This window comes from Podarcis melisellensis, assembly GCF_964234715.1.
Source record: "Podarcis melisellensis genome assembly, chromosome: 8".
In the NCBI taxonomy this organism is placed as follows: domain Eukaryota; kingdom Metazoa; phylum Chordata; class Lepidosauria; order Squamata; family Lacertidae; genus Podarcis; species Podarcis melisellensis.
Genome location: NC_138540.1, coordinates 65,093,241 through 65,119,560, shown reverse-complemented (window position 1 = coordinate 65,119,560; position 26,320 = coordinate 65,093,241). Strand labels below are relative to the sequence as shown.

The window sequence follows — 26,320 nt, the reverse complement described above, 5'->3', positions numbered from 1 at the left end:
TATGTAACCCGAGGTACCACTGTAAAGCAATTTTAGTGCTAAAACTGAAACGATTCGCCTTCATGTCTCTTCTCTCTCTCTCATCCTTCCACCTATGCATCTCTCTTCCTCAGTCTGGACTTAAGACTAGAAAAATGAGATACAGGAATAAGCCAAGAAACTGAAATGGATCGATTCCTCCATCCCTAATCCTCAGACACTTTGCTCCCACCTTTCACTTTTCAAAGGCATCCGGCTCCTTCTTTGCCACATATGTTTGGAGCAGCCTTCCAGAACACCTGTGTGATGACACCTCTCTCTTACTTCATTTAAAGCCCTACTTTGAACCCACGTTTCCCATCAAGCCTTTGGCACAACGCCTATTCTCCACACCCTATGTAACTAATGCTAATCAAGTGGAGCAGAAAAAATTGCATATTATTTCCCCCACCTCCCATGTTGAATTTTAGAGATTGTAAGATCTTTAGACAGGCAACTAGCCTCTTGCATTCTGTGACGCACTGCACTCTGTAAATACTATGGAGTAACAACAACAACAACAATAGGGTATCAAATTGATGCATCTCATCAGAACAAAGATTTCTTGCTGAACAGGACTTTGACCAGCAAAGTCTGGTGAAGAAATACAAAACTCCATCTGTGCGAGGAAAACAAGGTCACAGCCACACCATACATTTAAAGCTCTCTTTTACCACTTGAGTGGGACGCAGGTGGCGCTGTGGGTTAAACCACAGAGCCTAGGACTTGCCAATCAGAAGGTTGGTTATGCGAATCCACACGACGGGGTGAGCTCCCGTTGCTCGGTCCCTGCTCCTGCTAACCTAGCAGTTCAAAAGCACATCAAAGTGCAAGTAGATAAATAGGTACCACTCCGGCGGGAAGGTAAACGGCGTTTCCGTGTGCTGCTCTGGTTTGCCAGAAGCAACTTAGTCATGCTGGCCACATGACCCGGAAGCTGTATGCTGGCTCCCTTGGCCAATAAAGCGAGATGAGCCCAGCCCACCCCACAACCCACAACCCAACAACTCAACTCAACCCAACCCACAACCCAACCCAACCCAACAACTCAGACAACCCAACCCAACCCAACCCACAACCCAACCCAACCCAACAACTCAACTCAATCCAACCCACAACCCAACCACTCAGCCGCAACCCCAGAGTCTGTCACAACTGGACCTAATGGTCAGAGATCCCTTTACCTTTACCTTTATACCACTTGAACAGCCATGGCTTCCCTCAGATTGTCTGTTTATTTGGTTGTAAGTTGCTTTGGGTTGCCCTGGGGAAGATAAAGTGACTAACAAATTTAATAATAATAATAATAATAATAATACAACAATGGAATTGTAATTTGTTTATTGGGCTGGGCTGGGAATTGTAGCTCTGTGAGAAGTCTCCTTTCAGCATCCTTAAACTACAGTTCCCAGGATTCTTTGCAGGGGGGATGCCATGACTGTTAAAGTGATACGTGAGTTTTTTAAATGCATGACATGGATGTGAACATACAGGAATTTTTTTGGAAATTAGAGCTTGTTTGGTGACAGATATTTTCAGAGGGGGAAGTGTGGGGGGGTTGTAGTAAGAGTCCTTTCTGAAGAGGACACACAAAAGCAAAGGAAGCTGTGTTGATCTATGGGGTGGGCTGGGGGAAAGAATCTAAAATTCACTCATGGTCAGGCAACAATTTAGGACTAGCCAAAGTGTCACAGAACAATGAGCTGCATTTTCCAGAAAACTTACCCATCAGGCTGGATGTTAAGCAAAGCAGGGCTGAGAGAGGAGGGGAAACAGTTTAATGAAAAACAGAGCAAGTAGAATGAGGGCTGAATTTCACACACCCCTCCACAAATGCTGCTGACCCAGTTTGCCTCCCTGTCTCACCGTGGCTGTTTTAAAAGCAGTTGAGAGGTGCAATCATGGATTTATTTTGCATTTATTTTGACTCTTGGATACTTCTCAACACCAGCGGGCAGGTGTGGAGGATTAGTCATCTATATGTGTGTTTATTTAACAGACGTTAGAAGCTACTTTATTGTATAAACTTACAGGCAGTTTACATAAAATATACATTAAAATTATCAATAAAATTCCAAAGTTAAAATAACCTAAAGAAACGAACAAAAATCAAAATATCAATAAAACCAGCAGTTAAAAATATGCATTATAAAATAAAACTGCATGTTAAAATACACACTGACCTTACGTATCTGTGTAGACTTGCCTAAATAACAAAAAAAATTAGCAGTTAAAAAAGGCAGAACTTTTCCTATAAAGCAAGGCATAATCTCCTTGTGCCATGCTACCCATGCCTCAATACCAGAAGGCCATGAGCATTTTTAGAAGTGTGGGTTAAAGTCCTAGGCTTGTATATCCTCTAATTCAGGGGTCGGGACCATTTCCCAGCACAAATGGTTTCCTCATGGGGAACCAGGGAGGAGGTGCATGCCAGTCGTGAGTGGGGCAAAATGTCTTGGATCAGCTCAATTCTTTCATTTATTTGGGCTATTTATAGCCCACTTTTCAGCAAAGTCTCTCAGAGTAGCATACAATAGGAGAATAATCACAATTTATAAGCAATAAAACATGGAAATAATAAAAACTGAAATAAAGCAAGACACAGCTGAGCAATACAATAAGGTAAAACGGCAACATTTAAAACCCCAAACACGGAAAAGGCCTGGGAAAAGAAAAAAGGGTTTCAGTGGCATCACCACTAACAAGAACTACCAAGGCTGGTTCAAGGCACGCCTCTTGGGAGTTATTTCCAGAGTTAGTGGCTACGTAGACACCATACATTTAAGACACATTTTCACCAAAGAACCCTGGAAACAGTAGTTTACAGAGTTGCCATTCCCAGTGCCCTTTAAAAACAAACAAACAAAAACAAACAAACTACAATTCCCAGAATTCTTTGGGGGAAGTCAAGTCATGTGCTTTAAATGTGTGTTAAATACGTACAGTAATACCTCTGGTTACGAACCGTCCTCCTTGCGAACGTTTCGGGTTACGAGCTCCGCTAACCTGGAAGTACCGTTTTTTTTGCTCTATAAGACTCACTTTTTCCCTCCTAAAAAGTAAGGGGAAATGTGTGTGCGTCTTATGGAGCGAATGCAGGCTGCACAGCTATCACAGAAGCCAGAACAGCAAGAGGGATCGCTGCTTTCGCTGCGATCCCTCTTGCTGTTCTGGCTTCTGAGATTCAGAATCTTTTTTTTCTTGTTTTCCTCCTCCAAAAACTAGGTGCGTCTTGTGGTCTGGTGTGTTTTATAGAGCGAAAAATATGGTATATTTTTATAGAGCGAAAAATATCAGGTGCTGATGGTTGCGAACTTTGTCCCGGGATGTGTGCGTGCAGCAGGAGACCCCATTAGCAAAAGCACGCCTCAGGATAAGAACGGACCTCTGGAACGAATTAAGTTCGTAACCCGAGGTACCACTGTATATGGCGTGTACGCAGTCAGCAGGCTTCCATCCTGCCTCTTACTCACGACTAGCGGGGCAGCCATGAGCCCAACATTTAGGCTGGTTGTTTCGGCAAGGACTCTCTCTTAAAACAAAGGGTGTAGTTCATCGCTGGGAAGAACGCAAACTGCCTGTGGGGGCTTGGTGAGCAGAGGGCGTTGTGCTGACCAGCTGCCACCATTTCCCTCAGGATGATGGCCTCCACTAGCACAGCAGCCCTGACAGGATCAGGCTCTCCCTCCTCCAGCTGGTCGGCATGCGGGCTGAAGTCAAAGCGGTCAATCATGTCATTGAAATGGCAGAGCTGGGCAGGCGAGCAGTTGGCACACGGGTTAAGTGGGCAATACCCCCGCCGGTGCACCTCCAGGCTAACCCAATGGATGTAGGTCTTGTGGCAGCGGGAGCAGTGGTGTAGGCGCTGGCGATCGTGAAGGCGCTGGTGGAGTTTGAGGTGGATGTGCTGGGTGAAACGGCTGTGGCATAGGCAGCATGCATAAGCCTTGATCCCAGAGTGCAGGCGGAGATGGGTTTTGAGGTTGCTGGTACTGCTGAAGCGTTTGGGGCAGACCTAGGGGAGAGATTGGTTTCTTGTTAGCCCAGGCACTGGTGCACTATGGGAAGGAGAAAGCCCTAGACTGGCTCATCTGTGCTTATTTTCCAGAACGATGCGGTTCGTATTAAGCCTTGAGCTTGCTCCTTTACTTGTCAAACTTCAGAAGATCAGCCTGCTAGGAGCTCTTTAGCATCACTGAGGTGCTGCTTTCAACCAATCAGCTGGAAGTGGAATTAAAAACGATAATTTCCTCATAGCGCTTAATAGAGTCAGGGCTCAGAATGAACTAGTTTGGTTTAATTATGCTCACGGAATTACCGGTAGTTCAGAAATCTCTGAACTATACCTGAAAGTACTGCCCACATGCCAGGTGAACTGAATTTCAGTTTCAGCTAGAACTATGAATGATTTCTAATTCATCTTCAAGTTTATTCTCTTACATGTGGTTTTCCGCTCTCTCTCGTTAGACTCTTTGGGCCTTTAAACTTAAAGATCATAATCATCGGGAAAAGGAGATTAAACCACCTACATTCTACTTATGTATATTTTGATGTTCCCTTAGTCTTCTTAAGCATACAGTGGTACAAACGCTTCAGGTTACAGATGCTTCAGGTTACAGACTCCGCTAACCCGAAAGTAGTTCCTCAGGTTAAGAACTTTACTTCAGGATGAAAACAAAAATCGCGTGGCAGCAGTGTGGCAGCAGCAAGAGGCCCCATTAGCTAAAGTGGTACCTCATGTTAAGAACAGTTTCAGGTTAAGAATGGACCTCCAGAACGAATTAATTTCTTAACCAGAGGTACCACTGTATTTTATACTTCAATGCAGTGACTTATAACATTCTGAATGCAGAGGAAGAATGAGAAAGGATTATTTGGATCAACTTGACTTGAATTGAACTGGTTTGTTTTGTAAAGGGATGTTCATGGATGTTCTCTTTTGGACATGTTGATTTTGAACTAGTTTCTTTTTAAAGTTTCCAAGCTCTGAGTATAGTGTAATTCAGCAGTGCCTTTCCTTGTGGTCATACGAAGAAATAAGACCCACATGACTTTAATTAGAAGCTTTCTCCTTTTGGTTTCTAGGCCTAATTGCTTACAAATTCAGTGTGGCCCCAATGAATCACTGGTGAATTGCATGATAATTTGTAGGTTTCTATTGCCTGCTGAGACTTTTATTTCCTGCTGCACTGTAATACAACCAAAGCCGTGTACAAATATAGAGCTTAAAAAAAAGCCATGGATACAGTAAATCAAATTAAAATGCAACACACAAATACAACAGTCACATATGAGAAAAGAATTAAGGAGGTCTGAAATGTGAAGAAAGATTTGGCATGCATTTCTTACACTTAGATATTGAAATATTAATATGCCTAATAAGCTAATGATAAAATTAAGTATGATTTGATGGCCTGTGTGAAAGTGAACCAGCCTGACAGACACTATCCCAGGCCCTGGCCCTAGAATCTACCAACTGTGTTTCCAGTATTGAGGGACCAGAGAACAGCTTCCCGCTCCATATTTCCAGCCTTATGGTTTGGACATATTCATATTGACTATTGGGAGAAGGAGAAACAACTTCTCCCTCTCCACTCCATGTATAATTTTATATCACTATCACTTTCCTCCTTAAAGACCATTCCCCCCCCCAAGCCCCAAATGCTATAACTTTTCCATACATATATATCTCCAAGGGGCCATCTCCAATGGTCTCCTTTTCCCACCCCCCACTTCACCTGGCCTTTTAATGAGGAAAGAAAAGTGCCACCTACCAGGCACTTGTGTGGCTTCTCGCCTGTGTGCACCAGATGGTGTTTCTGCAGGTGAGCCAGCTGGGTGAAACGTTTTTTACAGACCTGACACTGAAAAGGCTTCTCGCCACTGTGCACTCTCAGGTGGACCTGTAGGAGGAGGACAGTTCAGCGTGAGCTTGGAAGGGATGGAAAAAGGGGTGCCTAAAAGGGTGTCTTTAAGAAAGAGAGACATAGAGAAGGGAACAAAAGCATTCAGCTGTGGTTTGGAACAGAAGAAGCTGCTTTAATACTGAATTGGACCAGTGGCACATCTAGCTGACAGGCAGTGGCTGGCCAAGGCTTTAGGCAGGGAACATTCCCAGCCCTACCTAGCAATGCCTCGGATTTGAACCTGGGATCTTGCACAAACAGGGCGGATCCCCTGCGACTGAGTTTTGTGTCTTCCCTCAAAAGAAGAGCAAACTTGAAGACAAAGAATCTCCATCTGCAATGAAGGGTATGCCACTCCCAGTGCTTCATGAAGGAGTGCAAATAAAGAAAAATGCTATTATTCCGCACCATTTTGAAGTTCCCTTCCTTTTTTCAGCCAAAACCCATCTACCAAGCTGGTCTCCACTAACAGAGAATCTAAGGGTAGTCACAATGTGAAATTCAGTAAGGTATACTCAGGGCCAGATTTAAGTTTGATGAGGCCCTAAGCTACTGAAGTTAATGGGGCCCTTTATATGTCCGGGACGCAGGTGGCGCTGTGGGTTAAAGCCTCAGCGCCTAGGACTTGCCGATCGAAAGGTCGACGGTTCGAATCCCTGCGGCGGGGTGCGCTCCCGCTGCTCGGTCCCAGCGCCTGCCAACCTAGCAGTTCGAAAGCACCTCCGGGTGCAAGTAGATAAATAGGGACCGCTTACCAGCGGGAAGGTAAACGGCGTTTCCGTGTGCGGCTCTGGCTCGCCAGAGCAGCGATGTCACGCTGGCCATGTGACCCGGAAGTGTCTCCGGACAGCGCTGGCCCCTGGCCTCTTAAGTGAGATGGGCGCACAACCCCAGAGTCTGTCAAGACTGGCCCGTACGGGCAGGGGTACCTTTACCTTTACCTTATATGTCCAGCTGTCCTTTGTCAACAACAAATTGCCACTGTTTTTTGTGTTGAATATATGCTATATGGCAATTAAATGGACCTAATATGTATCTAAAGCCATTTGAACATAATTTTATTTGTTTTTTATCTTATAGTTTGGAAATGTACATCCAGGTTTTTTCCCTTTAATTTTTTGGGGGGTCCCCAAGAGAGTGGGGCCCTAAGCTATAGCTTGTTTAACTTATACATAAATCTGGCACTGGGTATACTGAGCACACACCTGAGTGAACCCTTACTACACCCACCCACCCACCCTCCCACACCCCTAGCATATTACTGGGCTATGTCTGCAACCCCATCTCATAATTCTGACCCCAAAATAAAATTCTGCAGCCATAGTCAAACACAGTGTCACAATGTAAAGCCCGGTGTTAACACAGGTACAGACACCTAGACTGCAACTGCACGTGGGTTGAGCAAGTGTCTAGGGCGGGTGTGCAGCTGGGTACAAACTGGTACTTGCCAGCTGTTTGCAAATGCTATTTAGTCACCATGCCCAGACCTTCAGGAAACAGATCTAGGCCATCATGTAGGGTGTGGAGAGAGGATTAGACAATTCTGGATGGGGAGGATAATTGGTAGGAATTTGTTCTCAACTGGATGTCCAGATGTACCTTGAGATTAGAAAGCTGCCCAAAGCTCTTGGAGCAGATATGGCACTCGTATTTGATTTTGCCATTCTTCTTCCCCAGAGGGTACGTTGCAGACTTGCTGCTTTCCTGGAAATCTGGTGGGTTGGTCTTTGGCGTACTGAGGTTGATGGTCTCATCCTGGCAGGCAAGTTGGGAGGGAGCTTTCAGCTGCTGAACTACGGAGCCACTGGAAATGGCAGGGTGCCCTTGGTCAGAGTCCAGAAATGAGAAGATTCTGGTGTGGAGAGAAGAGAAACGATTTGGTGGTTTCTGGTCCACTTGTTTTCCATGTGGCAAGATGGGAGGGAAGACAGCTTGAGACATCCCCAGAGAGGGAGGTCCCCTTTTCCCCAGGGAAGACAACTTTAGGGATGTGATTTCTCTAGGACCTGTTAGAGGCAATTCAGATGGAAATGAGAAGGTCTGAGGGGCCAGTAGAGATGTGGGGTGGTGGGCATCTGAGGTGTTGCAGGCATAGTGATAAGCCTGGGGTAGGTTGCTCCTTGGCTGGCACTCTGAGCAGGAGGAAGACGGGTTACTGAGATGGAGCGGAATTTCCTTCCAGAGCGAGGTAGTTGCGTTGTATGGGTAGCAACTGGGGCCATACTGTCTCTCTGGGCCCATGTCTCTTTGGCTTGGAAGACCAGGCTTCTCAGAAGCAACTTCTTCCTTGGATGCATTGTGGGGAAAGTTAAGCTTTGTGGCCTGTTCTTGCATGCTCCCAGGGGTCTGTGCCTTTGAATCCACTTTTTGGTTTTCTGCTGTCTTCCTTGGCGGCATGTCTTGTTCTAGCTCTTCAACATCAATGATCTCTTCCTCATCCTTGTCTATCTTTGTGTAAATAGCTGTGCATTTTTGGTCATCTTTGGAGGCATTCTGTGGTGGTCTACTGACTTTCTCAGGGAAGGGCTGCACCAGGGAATCCCTTGAGATTAGATACTCTGCAAAGTAAGAAGCAAATCTACTTTTAATTGTTGCTCTTTATCTTGAAACGCATTAATTTTTACTTAGAGAAATGAAATACAACAGTAACCAAAAAAATCTGACAAATTTTAAATATATCTTCCACAATCATCACCTCTTTTTTTAAAAAAGGAAAGAAATTAAGAATGTCAAATATATATTTTTAAAAACTCTTTTCAGATTCTATGAGACAAACTAGTTCTGAGTAAAGATGGATTAATAGTTTCCCCAATCTTAAATCCAGTGCTTCACATTGCCACATCAGATTGCAATATAAAAAGTCCTTTTGAAAATCCATTAGCATTTTGGTTCCAGTTCCTCAGACATTTTTGTTTGCAATTTTTCCAAAGGCACACATTTTTGCAAAGCAATTTATCCTAATAGAATGCATTTTGCATGTTATTTTCCCTAACATATGTATTTTTAATGCACACTTTACCCTAGTATATGCACTTTTCTACACATCACTTGGCTGGTGAAAAGTAAATTACAAAATTCAGAGAAGTGCACAGAGAAGGAAAACTACATTTCAGCTGACATACTGAGAACTGCAAATCAAAAATGCACATAAAATTGATTTTCTCGCTATATCCGAGTCTGTTTCTCAAAAATGAACTTTTTCCATCTCAGCATATGTAACTGGGTGATGGGGTGTAGGAGGAGATTTATGTGTTTATGCTGCTGGTCCTGGAACAAAATGGCCCTTGCCTGAATTGTTGCTCTTCAAACTATTGACAAGTGTGGTGTTCACCACCTACAGTGCCCTCACCTGGTTTAGTTGCCAGCTCCCCTGAGAGCAAGCTTTGGAATTCTCTAGGTACGCCATGCATGTACCAAACCAAAAGTTCAGCTCCAGCCAAGATGGGTGTTATGGTATAGAAATAGATCTCCAGGTTGCACTGACAAGCCATTAAGTTCTGGGCTGGGTGGGTGGGAGCCGGATTCACATAGCACATCCAGTTACTGCAGTTGGGGTCATTCACGTCAAGGATATGGTAGAGCTCTCCTTTGGCAGAGAGAACCTGGAGGAGGGGAAAGAGAAAGAAGATCTGGGTAATTGCTGGCATACATATATTTTAACGGGGGACCAATTATTCTGTGTTCCTCTCTCTCAACAGTCTTAATACTTCCTTGAGCCTCATCCATTTAAGGCTGCCGTCTCCTCCTAGACTCCATCTTGCGACTGATTAAAAGCAAACTTCTGTGGCTTAAACATTAAGCCAGCTTTTCTCTTTCTCCCCACACCCCTGCTTTTCACCAAGCAGCTTAATGAAGAGAACTCAGAAGCTTACTCCCCATTTTGTGATGTTTTGCTTCTTCCTAACCAAAGTGTTGCCCATCCAAGTACAGAAAGGGGCTGCTCCTTGATCAAAATTGGGTTACAATATCTAAAGTTTCCAGATACGTAGCAAACAGACAAACAAATAACTTTAAAAAATACATTGTAGATTTTATCTGGCCAAAAGGGGCCATTGTGTCTTTTGCAGCTGTTACTCACCCTCCAGTAGTGCTTCTGATCCATGTTTTTGGGGATATTCTCTCGGGTGTAGATCTTCCCAACCAGCGGCCCAAAGCGTGTTCCTTGCGGGATATACTCTCTGCTGATCACAGCTATTACCTACAGAAGCACCAAAACTATGTCAGTTCAAGTTAGGCCTGAGTCTTCATGTCCTTCATTTGTACCTGCTAATATTTGGCTGATTTTATAAACACATATTTTATGGCAGGAGAGACTCATGCACATGAGCACACAAAGAGAAACCAGGAACATAATATTTTAGTTACAGATAGGTAGCCGTGTTGGTCTGCCATAGTCAAAACAAAAAAAAATCCTTCCAGTAGCACCTTAAAGACCAACTAAGTTAGTTCTTGGTATGAGCTTTCGTGTGCATGCACACTTCTTCAGATACACTGAAACAGAAGTTTCCAGACCCTTCTATATAGTGAGAAGGTGGGGAGGGGTATTACTCAGAAGGGTGGTGGGAATGGCTATCTGCCAATCACCCATTCCCACCACCCTTCTGAGTAATACCCCTCCCCACCTTCTCACTATATAGAAGGGTCTGGAAACTTCTGTTTGAGTGTATCTGAAGAAGTGTGCATGCACACGAAAGCTCATATCAAGAACTAACTTAGTTGGTCTTTAAGGTGCTACTGGAAGGAATTTTTTTTTTGTTTATAATATTTTAGACTTGTAATGTAATGCTCCAGAAACCTAAATCTATTAACACCTCTGCATGGTGGAAGAAGAGTTCCCTTGTAAGAAAGGTAAAGGTAAAGGACCCCTGGACTGTTAAGTCCAGTCAAAGGCGACTCTGGGGTTGCAGCGTTCATCTCACTTTCAGGCCAAGGGAGCCGCTGTTTGTCCACAGACAGCTTTCCAAGTCATGTGGCCAGCATGACTTCCCACCACAGTGGTACCTATTTATCTACTTGCACTGGGATGCAAGTATCTACTCTGCATGGGACATGGGTGGCACTGTGGTCTAAACCACTGAGCCTCTTGGGGTGAGCTCCCATTGCTTTGTCTCAGTTCCTGCCAATCTAGCAGTTTGAAAGTTCCCTTGTACAATTGATTGTACTGGTCTCCCAGGTCCTGTGCCATCACTGTAACCATTGCACCATGCTGGCTCTCTTTTCGGCAACCTTCCTGACCTGACCGAGACAGAAGAAGCAAAGCTGTTGGAGGGGTCATGGCTAAGTGGTAAAGCACCCCTGCTCTGCGTGCAGAAAGCCCCAGTTTCAAACCCTAGGTAGAGCTGGGAAAAGACCCTTGTGTTGAAACTACAGATATCCACTGCCAATCAGCATTGACAATAAGCCGACTCATTGTAATGTAGGGTTTTGTTCTGGATGCCTACTTCTAATCCCACTTCCTTTCCACAGCACATCTATGCTATAGGTCCTATCTGCACTGTATATTTAAAGCAGTACCATACAACTTTTAACAGTAATGGCTTCTCAAAAAAACCAAGCTCTTGGGAACTGTAGTCTCTTAAGGGTGCTTAGAGATGTTAGGAAATTCCTATTCCTTTCCAGAGCTACGATTCCCTGCGAAGAGGGACTGCCAGTTAAGCCACTTCAAAAAAGAAATTTGCACCGTGTATGGATTCTAAAAATCCATGTATTATCCTATGTATAGATTGCTTAACCAATATAAAACCTGCCCTCTTTTTTCTCAAGCTTCTGCTTCCCCCTAGTGGCTTCTTAAGGTTATGAACATAGCCAAATGCCTTTTCTCTGTGTTTGGAGACAATGCGGTTGGGGTTGGTCAGTTTTAAGAACCACAAGCGGGAAACTACAAGCCTTGGCAGGGGTGGGGACAGGGAGGGCTCCCTGTTTCCTTTTGCCCTTCGCTGACAGGGTGCCCTCTAAATGTTTTGGACTACAACTCCCATCAACTCTAGACAGCATGTGCTGGTTGGCCAAGGCTGATCTCGTGAGTAGTTGTTTTTTTAAATCAGCAAACCGCAGCATCACAAAGAGCAGCAAGTATGCAGGGAAAGCAAGACAAAATCCTGAGAAAGATTTCCATGCCTTCCTGTCTGGGCACCTGAATTCAGGTTCAAGACAGGTGTAATATCTGCAGAGCTCTGAGGAGCCCTCACAGCCTTCAGTAAAAAGAAGCAGTCTACTGTATCCACAAATACAGTGGGGAATTGTGGGGGGTGATTTATGAAAACCCCATTTGACAAATTGTTGGCATGCATGGATCAGGAAAAGCAGGCTTTGGAGGAGGCCAGTTGGCCAGTGTCCTGTGTGGTCACCAGCACACCTCTCCCCAATCCCCAGAACACCTTTGCAACCATTTAAAAACTGTTTGACGCTCCTTCTAATATGGAGGAAAACACAGGCATATAAATCTGATAGTGCTTGCAAAAAAAACAAAACCCCAACCCAGTGCATTTGAAAGCATAGCAATAAAATCATCACCTTCATAATTACCAGTGCTTGCAAGAATATAGGTTATTGCAAGCACCAATGACAAGCTGTGCTGTGTCTTGGCCTGTGTGGTTGGATTTCAAACCATGTGGGCAGGGGAAAATGGGTCACCCAAGATCATTGCAATGTCAGGTGATTAACAGGTAAGGTGTAAATGGAAAAGTGTGGTAATATGAAAGAAAGAAAAAGGTGTGCTGGGCCCGGGGGTAACCCATGAAATGCAGCCTAGGACCGGTCCAGAATCCAAAGATTCTGCTGGGAGTCAGTCCGACAGGGCCGAGGCAGGACACAAGGCAGGAAACCAGGCAAGGACAGGTACAGGATCTCGGGCAGGATCTAGCATACAGCAATGTTGCTCCCACAACCTGGGGCGGGGTTCAACAGGCTTTTATCTTTGTCGGGATAGTGGCTGGTCCTGATCCCCCATGACTCAGCTCCGTGTTTTGCCAGAAGGCGAGCACTCCTCCTGCGAGTACTCATGTCTCTCCTCTCAGACCTTAGTCTCTGCAGCTCGGGAGACGTTGGTGGGTTACTAGACCCAGGGACCGCCTCAGCCTCCCCTGACCAAACTGGTAGTGGAGCAGCTGTGATGGCCCAGCTGAAGACAACGAGGTAATCCCCGCATCTGGAGCCAGAGCAGGCTCAGGCCCCTGACTCGGCCCAGCTGGTGCTTGTTGCAGGGGAACCTGTGCATACTGGGACTCTTCAGGTTCAAAGGCACATTCCTCCATTGTCTCCTGAGAGAGGCGGATGCCAGCCAACCAGGAGATGTCAGGGAGTGGACCTGGGACCTTCTGCATGCAACGCACTTGCTCTGCTACTGAGCTCTGGCTCTCCTGAAGGGGTAGCTTGCCTGGAGCATGCAGACTGAAGTGAGACTCACACTGCCTGATATGCTGCTAGCATGCAAAGCTGGGCTCAAGCTGCGGGTGAGGAACCCACTTGTGACCCCTCCTTAAATACTACACCACCCTTCCCCTCTCACATACTTTGGCGAGAGGAAGCTGGGTGTGCAGAGAGGCTGTTAACTCTGCATCTCATATGCCTACAGTCAATTCCACAATGCTTGGAGCCCTCTTTCCTTTCCAGCAGTCATAGTCAGAAAAAGATGACAACTGTGCAAGGAGCACCTGCTAAAGATTCGGAAACCTAGGCGAAGGGATTTTCAGACACGGTTCTTCTGCCAGTCCTGTGAAGACCTGCCACAGTCTGTACCCATTCAGGGCTGGGGCTGGGGAAATGGTAGAGGCTGGCAGTGGTGCAGACCAGGTCACAGAGGATGGTCAGACCGAAGCTGGCCAGGTGGGTGGGCGGGAGGGAGGGAGGGAGGCCGGGATGTAGCTGGAAGAGAATGAGGAGGGATTGCTTTGTCTCTTGCAAGGATGGGTGAATATGTCAGTTATGATTTCTCTCAGTTGCTCATTTGTATAAGTTCAGTTCTCCAAATTTCCACATCAGTTTGTGGTGTGTGTGTGTGTATTTATAAAAGTTATTGTGAAAATTCATCAGCATTTTTTTTGCGAGTTTCCCCTATTATATGCATTTTATATGCAATTTTACACAATACACACATTTTTGCAAAACAAGCTCCCTTAATATAATGCATTTTTGGATGTTGTTTTCACTAATTAGCATTTTTACTTTGTACACTGGTTCCTATACTTCTATCTCCCCTACCCCACAGACAATCTGAAAATCCCTGAGGGTCTAGGCAGGCCACGTAATGATCTTTCTGCCTGTTGTAGCAATTGTAGGGGTGCTGTATGATTTCTCATTGTATTTTTACAAAGATGCCATGGAACTACCTGAATGAAGCAGTCATCCATGGAACACAGTTTGGGAACCCCTACTCTGGTATTTGCATTTTTGCATATATTATTTGGCAGGAGAACTGCCCTTGCACAGTTTGAAAAAGTGTGCATTGCAAAGGATGGCTGTATTTCAGTTTGCAGATTGTTTTGGAATTAGGTAGTTTTGCGAACTGAATCGAATTCCGTCCCCATCCCGTGTCGCTTGGGGTGTGCGGACAGAGGAAGGGGTGCAAATCAGTCCGGGAGACCATACAAGGAAAGGTCCGCCCAGCTGGGCTGGCCACCGGCATTACCTCATTGTTGCTGTTGCGCTGGAAGGCCAGGTTCCGGGGCAAAGAGGCTTGTGCTCGCGGAAGGTTGGTGTATGGTTCGTACAGCTGGTCCTTCACAATGTAGGTACATTGATCCTCAAAACCCTCCTCTCTCCATGGAATGCTGGTCTCTTCCTTCATCCTTCTCCTCTCAATCCAGCCACGGGATGGGGAACAGAACCTGGCACAAGAGTGAAGGATTTTATTTGTTTGTTGGTTTCACAAGGATACATAGCTAAGTCTAGGTACCAGGGGGATCTGTGACAATTCCTGGAATCACTTATTCCTGGAGGCATACCTAGGGTCCCTTGTACCCTTGGCAAGAAGCTGTACTGGAGAAACTCCTGCCCCCCAAAAAGAATCTGAGAAACAGGCGAGGTTGTCTGAACAGGAGGAACGAGCCTCCTTGGGGCTAGATGGGGACACCCATGCTGCTCTCTGCCTGGAAGATGCTCCAAAGACCCCTTTCCATCATCATCATCATCATCATCATCAGCAGCAGCAGCAGCAGCTGGAAATCCTAGCAGATTCCCTATTCAGGCAAAGCAGGTGCTGGCAAGGTCGCTGCTGGTGTCGGGAGGACTCCAATGCCTGAGAGGTGATTTTTGTGGCTCCCCCTGGGCTTGCACCCTGGGGAGGGCAGTTTCGCCAATCCCTAACTATGCTTCTGCACATTCTGCCCGCCAGTGCTTTTTCTTCTGGGGTGAAGCAAGGGTATGCATATCCCTAAACATTTTCTGAATCTAAGTTTGGCCTCATTGAGGGGCAGTAGTTCAATATGAGTAGGAAAATGAGAGTCCCCCTAAACATTTTTTTTGGGGGGGAAGCACTGCTGCCCACTAATATCTCACCCCTTTCTCAAATTATTTGTTACTTAAAGTGTTTTTTAAGTAAAAAAATAAAATAAAAGCCCATAGGAAATGAAAATAACATCAATGCATATTTTTATAGCTAATTTGGAATTTCAGAGGTAGAAATAAAGGGAACAAGAGAAGCGGAAAACAGTTTGTTCATATTTATTGTCTCTGGGCACTTCCAGGCTGTCTCTGTTTTCTGGTGGGATTCAGTCACACACCAGCAAATTCAGGTAGTGCAATTAAAGTTGCTTTGGTGCTCTTGTGCGATAAACCTGCTCTTCCCACCCACCCCGACTTCCAATTGGAGCTTTTCATGACCAGAAAAGTGATGAGTAAATGCACTGGAAAGTGTGGGGTAACATTTGCTTGATGTCACATCGTGAACAAGTCGGAACAAATGCTAAATAAGTGGCCAGCATTGTCTATTCTCCCTGCAACCCTACACCAGTGTGCTGTAGTGGTTAAGAGCGGTAGACTGATAATCTGGTGAACCGAGTTCACGTCTCTGCTCCTCCACATGCAGCTGCTGGGTGACCTTGGGCTAGTCACACTTCTCTGAAGTCTGTCAGCCCCACTCACCCCACAGAGTGTTTGTTTTGAGGGAGCAAGGGAAAGGAGAATGTTAGCCGCTTTGAGACTCCTTTGGGTAGTGATAAAGCGGGATATCAAATCCAAACTCTTCCTCTGTGCAAGCAAAATCAGGATGAATTTCCTAAGTCAGCAGGTCGGCTGGGAGTGACCCACCTTCACAAATGGATATCTGTTGCTTGCTCTGCCTTTTGCAGGTTCTGAAGGTATATCTGTCCAAGTGGCGCTAAGCTACTGATCCCCCGTGTTTACATAGGAAGAGCATATGAACAGGTAAGTTGTGTCCATCCTAACTGCAGGTGCATTTCTGTACTGTTGTGATAAATGCAACCTAAGAACTCGGTGACAGTGCTGCTTTATCTAATCAAATCTTGCTCTCATTCATGATTTTGGACCGGTTGCATGAGCAGTATTGGAAACTAGGGCTGGGCCGGCCCTATCATTTAGGCAGAGCAAGGTAGCTGCCTCAGGTGGCAGATGCTGGTGTCTGTGGACTCTAGCAATGAGGTGCTGAAAGGGACAGAGTTTTGGGTGCTCCACAGCCTGCTCAGCACACGCCTGCTGATTTCAGGTACTGTACAGTGGAGGACACTGTGCCATTTTAGGGTCCACCTCAGGTGCCAAAGTGTCTGGGGCTGGCTTTGTTTAAAGGTACAGTGTGTACAACACCCAGTTCCCACTCCTACTACACATGTGGGGAGCTCTTGCTGCTGGTGTAATTTGGGGCAGGGTGGCTGAGTGACAAACCACTGGACGGGCTCCAGTGCTGAGGCCCAGGCCCACCGATGATCCGCAGTTTGATAAACACTGTTTCAATTCATAAACCAGTAACAGAAAATAGGTGGGAATCTTATCCTATCCTAGAGACAGACTACAATTATACCCTTCTGCAAGAATGTTTTTTTGTTTACCTCTAGTAACTTTTTTTTAACCAACTCCTATTCCTACGCCTCTAACAAATTGGTCTACTGCTATTAGCAGGTGGTTATATTTATCGCCATGCCCTGAAAAGCTTATCTTGCTGATTTTTCCTCCTCAGGGTTACTTTTAAAGGAACAGGAGCAGTCCATGCCATTTTTTTTTTTTTTTGTCACTTGGCAATCTTAACCTTATGTCTAGTTTACATCTAGCATGTGATTAGAGGCATGCTTGCAGTTCCCTAGTGATAAAAGTAGCAGTTTTCCCCATAGTACAACAACAAAAATTTGTTAACCAGTTCATTTACTACAAAACTGGATTTTGTTTTCAGTTCATTTCTTACACAAGGACTTCCATTTCTTATAGCCCTACTATTACTAGGAAGCAGAGTGTAGCTGCATCTCATCCATTCTGACAAAAGCTCTGTGAGAGGGGCAGGCCATCTAAGAATTCCCATTTCACAGATTGGAGGACTGAGGCAGAGAGACTGCTGTTTGCCCCAGGACAGTGTGAGTTACAAGCTAAGCTGGCATATCAGCTCTGCTGTTCCATGAAAGAGGAGGCAAAGTGTTGTCCACTGGGCTGCTTTGGTCCTCATTTACAGTGGGAGTGCGCAGATTGCTAAACATGCACACCTCCTGCCTCCCAAGACAGAGATGAAAAATGTGCACTTACTTGGAATTGCCTTTTTCTGGTGTGGCTGCAGGGAGTCCATGGTGGCCCTGCCTGGCCTCCTTCTCTCACCATTCCATTCCCATCACTTCCCAGGACCACCACCAGCAGATGATTCTGACAGTATGTTTTTGCAAGCGCACTTTGCAAGGATATCACGTGGCAGGGGATTACAGGGGATTAGCTGGAGATGGTTCCTGTTTCGCCCAGCAGAAAAAGCGGGTCCAGATGGAGGATTTGGTAGCCCCTCTACTTAGAAGGCTAAGATAATGTTAACGGCAGCAGCCTCAGCAGGAGGGATGCCCTGACCCCGGCATGAACCAGGAGGTGGCCTCTTGAGGTTTTGTCTGACCCACTTGGTGGAAATTAGCATTGCCCATCAGCCAACTCATCCAAGACTGAAACGTTTTCAGTTTGAATGAAAATCAAGATGAAATTAAAGCTTCCTGACCAACCAAAGCTTGCTCGGAGCTACTGGTCATGGCTATATTTTCTAACAGTAGTAAATATGCTTAGCATTTTTAGAGATCCGCAGGAGGAGGAATTGATTGTTAAATCACTGAGAATTGTAGCTCTGTGATGAGAATAGAGGCCTCCTAACAACTCGGACATGACTAAACGACTAAACAACAACAAAACAACTCTCAGCAGCTTTAACAAACTAGACTTCCCAGGATTATATAAGGGAAGCAGTGACTGTTCAAAGTGGCATGATACTGCTTGGAATGCACTGTTTCCCATTTCCTCTATGAGTGGTAGGTGCTTTTCAAAACTCAGATTACTGGATCCAACTTTTACCCAGATCCCTTGGGAGAGTGAAGTTTTTAGGCAGGTCTTTTCTCTCTTTCTGTCTCTCTGTTTGGGGTGGAGTGGGAAACTGATCTGAGGGAGGCGGGAGAAAAGTGCCCACTTGAAATTCCAAATGTGCCCACAGGCCAACATCATCATCATTATATTATTAAGATTAGTATACATTTGCTGGCACTTGGGGTTGAGAGATAGGTTCAAACATTTTCAGGCAGGCAGTGTCCCCCAGAGAACCTTGGGTACTGCTGTTTGTTAAGGGTGCTGGGAATTGTAGCTCTGTGAGGGGTAAACTACAGTCCCCAGGATTGTTTTGGAGGAAGCTGTGTGCTTTAAAATTTGATTTAAATGTATGCTGAGGGTGTGGCAAGAGTGACTGGCCCAAGATCCACCTGGTAGGCTCTGTGGTTAGGTAGAGATCCGCACCCAGGTCTCCCTTGTCCTAGCTTGATGCTATAACCCAGGCATAGGCAAACTTTGCTCTCCAGATGTTTTGGGACTACAACTCCCACCATCCCTAGCTAACAGGACCAGTGGTCAGGGATGATGGGAATTGCAGTCTCAAAACATCTGGAGGGCCAAGTTTGCCTATGCCTGCTATAACCAATATGTTTAATTCCTGGTGCAGAAGTACCTAGAAATCACTGGTCTCTCTGTGGGTGCTGAGAAAGAGACAGAACGGTATAACTGCCCTCGAAGGAATTGCTCTTTTGATGTGGGAATTGTTAGAGAACCCCACAGCAAAGAACATCTACAAACTCTGAGGCCTAAATGTTATACAACAACAAAAGAGAGTCCTCATCATTTCCCACTCCCCATCTGTGGTGTCAGCTAAGAGGTCTGAGGTAGTTTCTTTTTTACTACTCAGGAGTCAGCCAACCCTCCAGCACTTTCGTTGAAAATGGCAAAGCAGCAGCAGCAAGGTTTGCATTCAACAGAAAGCATGATGAGGACTAAATAAATATGTAACATTTCCAGTAAAAGATTGGGGCGGCGGAGTGGTGGTACGAGGTGGAGGAAAGTGTGACAGTAGCTTGCAGGCTTCTGGGCAGTGTTCAGCGAAGTGTTGAGGAAAAGCTTAACAGAGAAAGTAACTACTCACCAGGACAGTGCCTCAAATGTTCCTAGAATAAAAATAATACTGTTTAGCAGACTTCAAACATTCAAAATCATCTCACATACATGGTCTCAGTCATTTTAGGCCTACTGTTAAACAGAGTGAGGCAGCCCTCTCAGGCAACTGATTTGTGGGTGCTATAAAGGGGCAGCAAATTGTTATCTGTTTGATGGACTATTATTACAATTATTATTTTGTGAGATTTCCTGTCTGAGGTGCCAAATTAACTTGACTAGCTTTGCATACTATTAGGGATGGGGCAGAAATGTTACTTTGTTTGCATTTTAATGAGAAACTACCTAATTTGCATTCTCAAACAAGTACACGAGCCAAAGAACCGCTATCCAATGAAATTCTTTGTTTTCCAAATCTTGTGGTGCAGTTCTCCAACCAATCAATGTGTGCAACAATCCATATAACTGGGGGAAATTGTACATAAAAATGCATATATGTGTGGAAATAACATACAAAGCTGCATTATAATAGGGGAAATTGCTTGCCAGAATGTGTGTATTAGTCAAGACTGCATACAAAAATGTGGTTTTTAAAAAAAGAAATCAACAATAAAATGCTGATAGATGTTCCTGATGTTTTTTTCTTCTTAAAAAAACCCATTCTTGCAAATTGCTGCAGAAATGAATTTAAGATTGAAAAAAAAAAGGGAAACGGAGAGAAACTGCCCTATACCTGGAGGTCTCGGGGTGCTTCACAGAATAAACCCAAAATATAAAATCACAAAATACATAATCAAAATAAAAATACCAACCCAATAACCCCCCCAAACCCACATTTTAAAAGGGCATAGGATGCCCATCAAATCAACCAAAGGCCTGGTTAAGAAGGAACCCTTTTGCCTGGCTCCTAAAGGTGTATGATGATGGCACCAGGCAAACTTCCCTGGGGAAAGCATTCCACAGACAGGGAGCCACTGCAGAGAAGGCCCCTTCTCGTGTTGCCACCCTCCAGACCTCTCGAGCTGGAGGCACACGAAGGAGGGTCTCAGAAGATGATCTCACGGTCTGGGTAGGTTCATATGGAAAGAGGCAGCCCTTGAGATATTGCAGTTCTGAGCCATTTAAGACTTTATAGGTCAAAACCAGCACTTTGAATTGGGCCCGGAAACTAACTGGTAGCCAGTGCAGTCGGACCAGGATTGGGGTAATATGCTCAAACTGTCTTGATCCAGTGAGCAACCTGGCCACTGAATTCTGCCCTAGCTGAAGTTTCTGAACCATCTTCAGAGATAGCCCTACGTATAACACATTGCAGTAATCTAACCTTCAGGTTACTAGAGCATAGACAGTAGTTAGACTATCCCTGTCCAGATAGGGGTGTAGCTGGGCCACCAACCAAAGCTGATGGAAGGCACTCCGGGCCACTGAGGCCACCTGAACCACAAGCGACAGCAAAGGATCCAGGAGTACCCCCAAGCTACGAACCTCCTCCTTCCTTCAGAGGATGTGTAACCCCATCAAGAGCATCCATCCAATCTAGAGAATCAGCCACTAACAGTGCCTCAGTCTTATCTGGATTGGGTTTCAGTTTGTTGTCTCTCATCCAGTCCATTACTGAGGCAAGACACTGGTCCAGCACTTCCACTGCCTCAACTGCAGATGTAAAGGAGAAATAGAGCTGACTGTCATCAGCATACTGCTGACAATGTACTCCAAACCTCTGGATAACCCCAGCCAGCAGTTTCATGTAGATGTTAAACAACATAGGGAATAGGATTGAGTCCTGTGGAACCCCACATTGAAGGTTCCATAGGGTTGAAAAGCATTCCCCATGCAACACCGTCTGGAAACAGCCATCCAAGTAGGACTGGAACCACCACAAAGTGATGCCACCCACCCCTAGTTTGGACAGTCGCTCCCAAAGGATACCATGGTCAATGGTATTGAAAGCTGCTGAGAGGTCGGGGAGAATTAACAGGGACATGTTTCCCTTGTCTCTCTCTTGACAGAGGTCATCATACAGGTTGACCAAAGCATTTCTTTTTTTTTTGCCAAAACCAGGCCTAAATCCTGATTGAAATGGATCCAGAAAATCAGTTCCTTCCAAAAGTGCCTGGACCTGGTCTGTGACCATTCGCTCTAGAACCTTGCTTAGGAAAGGGAGATTAGCCACTGGCCGGTAGTTAGTTAGGTTTTCTGAATGCAGAGAAGGTTTCTTAAGGAGTGGTTTTACCACTGCCTCCTTCAAACAGATGGGGACCACCCCCTCCCACAAAGAGGCATTGATCACCTCCCTGGCCAAGCCAGCTGCTCCCTCCCTGCTGGTTTTTATCAGCCAAGAGGGGCAAGGGTCTAGAGTGCAAGTGGTTGCCCTGACCGATCATGTCCATATCCTTGAGCTCATCCAACACAACAGGACTAGACTGTGCGCTGAACACCCCATGAGATTCATCTGCTATAACAGCAGAATCAATGTCTTGGTGGATGTGAGCAATTTTGTCCTCAGAATGCTTTGCAAACAAGTCACAGTGAGCCACCATTGGTTTTACCACCTCCTTTGGGCCAGCCTGTAAAAGGCCCCATACAACCCGGAAAAGGTCTACTCCATACCAATTCAAATGTCTTGGGGTGGCAAGATGACCCCAAACAAAGCAACGTGCATTGTGCTGTGTCAGTAAAAGGACACTTGCCTACTTCCCTGGGTTGGTATTTGTTTGAAAAACCACATGGGGCATTTTTCCACCTAGAGGGGCTAAAACTGGCTGGGACAAGAAAACACTCCAGCTGCAAAAATCAATAGATTTATCCCCTCCCCACTGTATTTTTCATTTACCGAATCAAAAATCTAAGTGGTAAGTGGCTGCAGTTTGGGGGAATTGAGGAAAACGGTGCAGGAAACAATAAATTAAGAGAACTATGTTGTGGGTCTACTTCTGTGTAAATTCTACAGTGTGAACTGAGTGAATTCCATCCGCGTTTTCCTGGAAGGTGGTTTAAGACTAATTGTAACGGAGCAGAGATGGGGGAGAGATTTTTTCCTATCTATTATGTTTATGGTATAGCAAATGAATTATTTTATATCAGTAGTTGAGGTAGATTTTCTTCCTAGTTTCAGAAATATCATTACCCGTGTGATCATTATAGATTCCTAGAACCTCCATAATATTTACAGAACAAGATAGCTCCCACGTCAGATGTCCTTTTTATTGTGCAATCATGACAATTTGTGCTTACGATGGTATTGGGGTGGTAATATGTGATCCTTTCAACCCTGTTTGTCCCTGCAAATGCTTTGGGGTGGGCCTACTGCTTCCTGATCTTTCCTCTCTGGGGATTTTTCCACTAAAACTCCTCCCCAACTGCTTCTCTCTCTGCTAGGAAAAGATACAGGTAGCCACATCTCACAAGGTTTGATGTCTCATATTTGTAAGTGCTGTTTCAATTTTAGCATGTCAATATATTCAAAACTAATCCCAAAGGAAATTCTACAGATACTACATTTCTCAAAAAGTCTAACGATATACTGTAAAGGTAAGAGGGAACTTACACTCTTTTATGTCAGCAGATAAATTCCATACTGCATTCCCACCAACAATTAAAGCATTAAGAAAACTATATTTTCTGCATTATATATTTGTGTTTAGTTTGCTTTATTTCTCTGGCTACTTGTGTTCTCCTCACACCAGGAACTAATAGCAACTTTGAGGATGTAGGGAACAATTTCTGTTAGGGAAATTGGGGGGCGGGGGAAGAGTACTGGGAATGCTTTTAGGTCAGGGATGGGTGACTTGCACCCCTCCAAATGTTGCTGGACCAGTTGATAATAGTGTTGTGTGGATCAGTCAGCACTGGGTTCAAATTCTACTTCAGCTGTTCCATTGGGGGCTCTAGATAAGCCCCTGCCTCTTATACTACACTCTTATACCTTTCTACTCAGAAGTAAGTCCCACTTAGTTTAGTGGGGCTTACTCCCAGATGCTTGCTCCTTCGCCTCTCTCATTCTATAAAAACTGTGATTTTCACTTGCCTTTGCTGAGGGCTTATTGTGACAAAGAATATTTTGCAAGGTGAAGCCTTTTGCACAAATTGCCATTCTCCCCAACAGTTACGGATTAAAAAAATTAAAGCAACCCCAACCCCAATAATCCTGGGAACTGTAGTTTGTTAAAGGTGCTGAGAATTGTGACACAGTGGGAAGTAAGATGCAGCTCCCAGGATTGTTAAAGATGGGGGTGCACTTTAAATGTATGGTGTATATACGCAGCCTTGAAGTGTATGTTATGCCTTCAGAGAGTGTGGAATGGAAAGGGCTATGTGTGCAATACTGGCCATTTTTTGCCTGATTTGCTGCATTCCATTCCGTGCAAAAGTTGTGCATTCTGTTCTATTCATATGTCTTTGTTTGATGTTCAGAGCTTTCTCCTGTGACAATGTGTCCCTCTCCCAACAGCAAGAAATTTCCCCAGTACTACACCATTGCGAGGTACCATCATTTCCCAACATGTCTTCACAGGTGATTGTTATCACTTTTTTAAAGTTTTGAGTGTCTTTTTAAGTCATCCAGCCTTGTTCTAGGAACCCAGGAATATGCCTTATACAGAGTCAGGACATTGGTCCTTCTAGCTCAGCTCTCGGTCCACCATAAATTGCCCTTTGGAATCACCCTTTGTTCCTTATTTACTTATTTTTTTATTGCCATGCTTGCTTTAATATGTGTATTCTTAACTGCCATGGATTGGTATTTATTTACAAAACAAAAGAGTTATGTCCAAAGTGGATCTTACTCAGAATAAACCCACTGAAATTAATGGACATGACTAACTTCGGTCCAATAATTTTAAAAGGTCTACTCTGAGTAGAAATTGGTTGCCTACAGCCCATTATTTTTAAAATATTGTCTGCAGATCAAGCTGTTAATAAAGCCACAGGGAAACAGTTGGCAATCTATTTCTGAGCAATTAAAACAAATGAACTATCCCACCCATTTTATTTCCATCTCCTTTACCTCCCCTCCCACCTTGCTCCTGGCCTGCAGTTCCACATTTTTCTATTGCTACATGCAGTTTTTCTCTTTTTAAAATTGTTTCTATTTCCTTTCTTTTCAGTTTTGCAATTGGGGTGTTTGAACAATTTCAGTTACCCATGGCACTACTGTTTGGAGAAGACACCTATATATTTGGGGACAACAAAAAGTCTCAGCAACTCTTGAGGACACACCATAACATCTGAGGTGCTTCCACATGGCAGTTTATTGTAGACTGGATATTGATCATAGGATACTGGTGGACAAAGATATCAGTTCTAATTCTCTGAGTTTCTCATTTTTCCGATCTTAAATGCAGTTCTCCACATTTTCACAACAATTTGCATTAAAAAAAAAACAAGACAAAAAACCTTCATGAAGTTTCACCAGGATTTTTGTACAAATTTCTCCTAATAAACTTATTTCCATATGCAATTTTGACTAATGTACGCATTTTCACAAGGCTTTCCCCCCTAATACAATGCATTTTATAATTTTATTTTTGTTGTGCATACATTTTTGTACACTTTACTTGGCAAGAGAACTGCATTGCAAAATTTGCAGACGTGCGGGTTTTGAAGCACAGCTGTGTTACGGGTTGCATACTGTTTCTGAAAGCACAAATTAGGCAGGTTCACTTTTAAATGCAAAATGATGTGACCTTCTCCCTCATTCCTAACTGCTCGTGCATGCAAGGTTTTTGTGGCAATGTTTTAGGATTTTCCATGGAAATCGTCAAATGGGAAAATAATGCAGGGCAGAATTTTGAAGAGGATATCATTGTGATCACTGCGCACAACATGCATGTGTGCACAGCACCAGGTCTGCAATAAATTGCCACCTACAAGGCCCCCACGACTCTTCAAATTCTGCCGAAACAAATGGCAAAGTGTGCCTATGATACCTTTGCCAAATGATACCTTGCCAAAGTACCCTTGTATCACAGCTGTTACAGCCCCTTGGCTTGTGTCATTCAGAAATCCAAACTTCCTATTGCTAAGAATATAAAATATGGCTATTTCTAATGGGATACCTGGATATAAAGGGAGAGCAAAGGAATGTTGCAAAACGACCCACCGAAAGAGTGAGGTAGGCACCAGAATGGAAAAGCCCTTTGCTTCCAGGGAGCAGGCAGGAGGACCAAAGATTGCCTACCTGGGTTTGGATTGCTGCTTCTTTATCTCTCAAGCCAAGAACCAGTTGTGAGAATGAAAGGGAATCCACTCTGATCTCCTTTTGGGCACGTTATGAATGATTCAGCTGAAGCAACAGGAAGTGTCCTTAATTCTTCGGCTCTTGCTATATGCTGAGAGGAAAGTCAAAGCCACTATACCACAAGGAGGAGGAGGAAGAAGAGAATATTCTCTAAGGTGCTTAGTTTCTAAGAAGAGAGGTGCCAGGGTTCAAGATAGGTTGGAAGCTACCCTGTATGACACAGACACCCAGATGAACTGTATGACACAGACACTCAGATGAGACACAGCTGCCCCTGATGACTCACTGGTCCAAAGACATTCTTCCATACTTGGGGGCACTCTTTTCTTCTTCACATTTGCATCCTATGCTTCAGTTCAGCACCTGGGCAGAAAACAGCTTCCAGGGGCTGGTTTGGACCCTGCCCTGATAATAAAATGCAAAAGACCAGTTCCGCTCCCCTTAAAACAAACACAAAAAGCTGCCCACTGTCCCTGGGCATCTCACTAGCAGCAAGCACCGTGGTGTTCCACATCTTTACACTTCCAATGTGTGTAATTGTATCACAAGTCAACCTGTTAAAGAACCCAATGTACTCTTGGTCACTTACAGAGCTTTGGTTAAA

The 26,320-nt window shown here is 44.7% G+C and overlaps 1 protein-coding gene and 1 long non-coding RNA gene across 6 annotated transcripts in view; one reads left to right on the top strand and one right to left on the bottom strand.

Moving 5' to 3' along the window:
- LOC309375367 overlaps window positions 1–24,949 on the top strand; it is a 33,018-nt gene extending 8,069 nt beyond the window's left edge. For all 3 annotated transcript variants that reach the window (XR_014170862.1, XR_014170863.1, XR_014170864.1), the window contains 3 exons: window positions 16,211–16,286; window positions 23,929–23,991; window positions 24,584–24,949. This is a non-coding gene — a long non-coding RNA (uncharacterized lncRNA). The remainder of the gene's footprint in view (window positions 1–16,210; window positions 16,287–23,928; window positions 23,992–24,583) is intronic.
- Window positions 3,299–25,935, bottom strand: ZNF683 (zinc finger protein 683). Of its 3 annotated transcripts, XM_081920616.1 has the most exons (8): window positions 25,657–25,935; window positions 19,510–19,531; window positions 14,551–14,749; window positions 10,003–10,122; window positions 9,274–9,526; window positions 7,524–8,482; window positions 5,793–5,921; window positions 3,299–4,033 (listed from the first exon to the last, which is right to left on the bottom strand). In XM_081920616.1, the coding sequence occupies exons 3-8, from the start codon at window positions 14,707–14,709 to the stop codon at window positions 3,521–3,523; spliced, it is 2,133 nt and encodes a 710-aa protein (XP_081776742.1). In that variant the 5' UTR covers window positions 14,710–14,749; window positions 19,510–19,531; window positions 25,657–25,935; the 3' UTR covers window positions 3,299–3,520. The 3 variants fall into 3 exon arrangements, with proteins under 3 accessions (XP_081776742.1, XP_081776744.1, XP_081776743.1); XM_081920618.1 differs by lacking the exon at window positions 25,657–25,935 and having other exon boundaries at window positions 19,510–20,079; XM_081920617.1 differs by lacking the exons at window positions 19,510–19,531; window positions 25,657–25,935 and adding an exon at window positions 17,607–18,094.
- Between the last annotated feature and the right edge of the window lie 385 nt (window positions 25,936–26,320).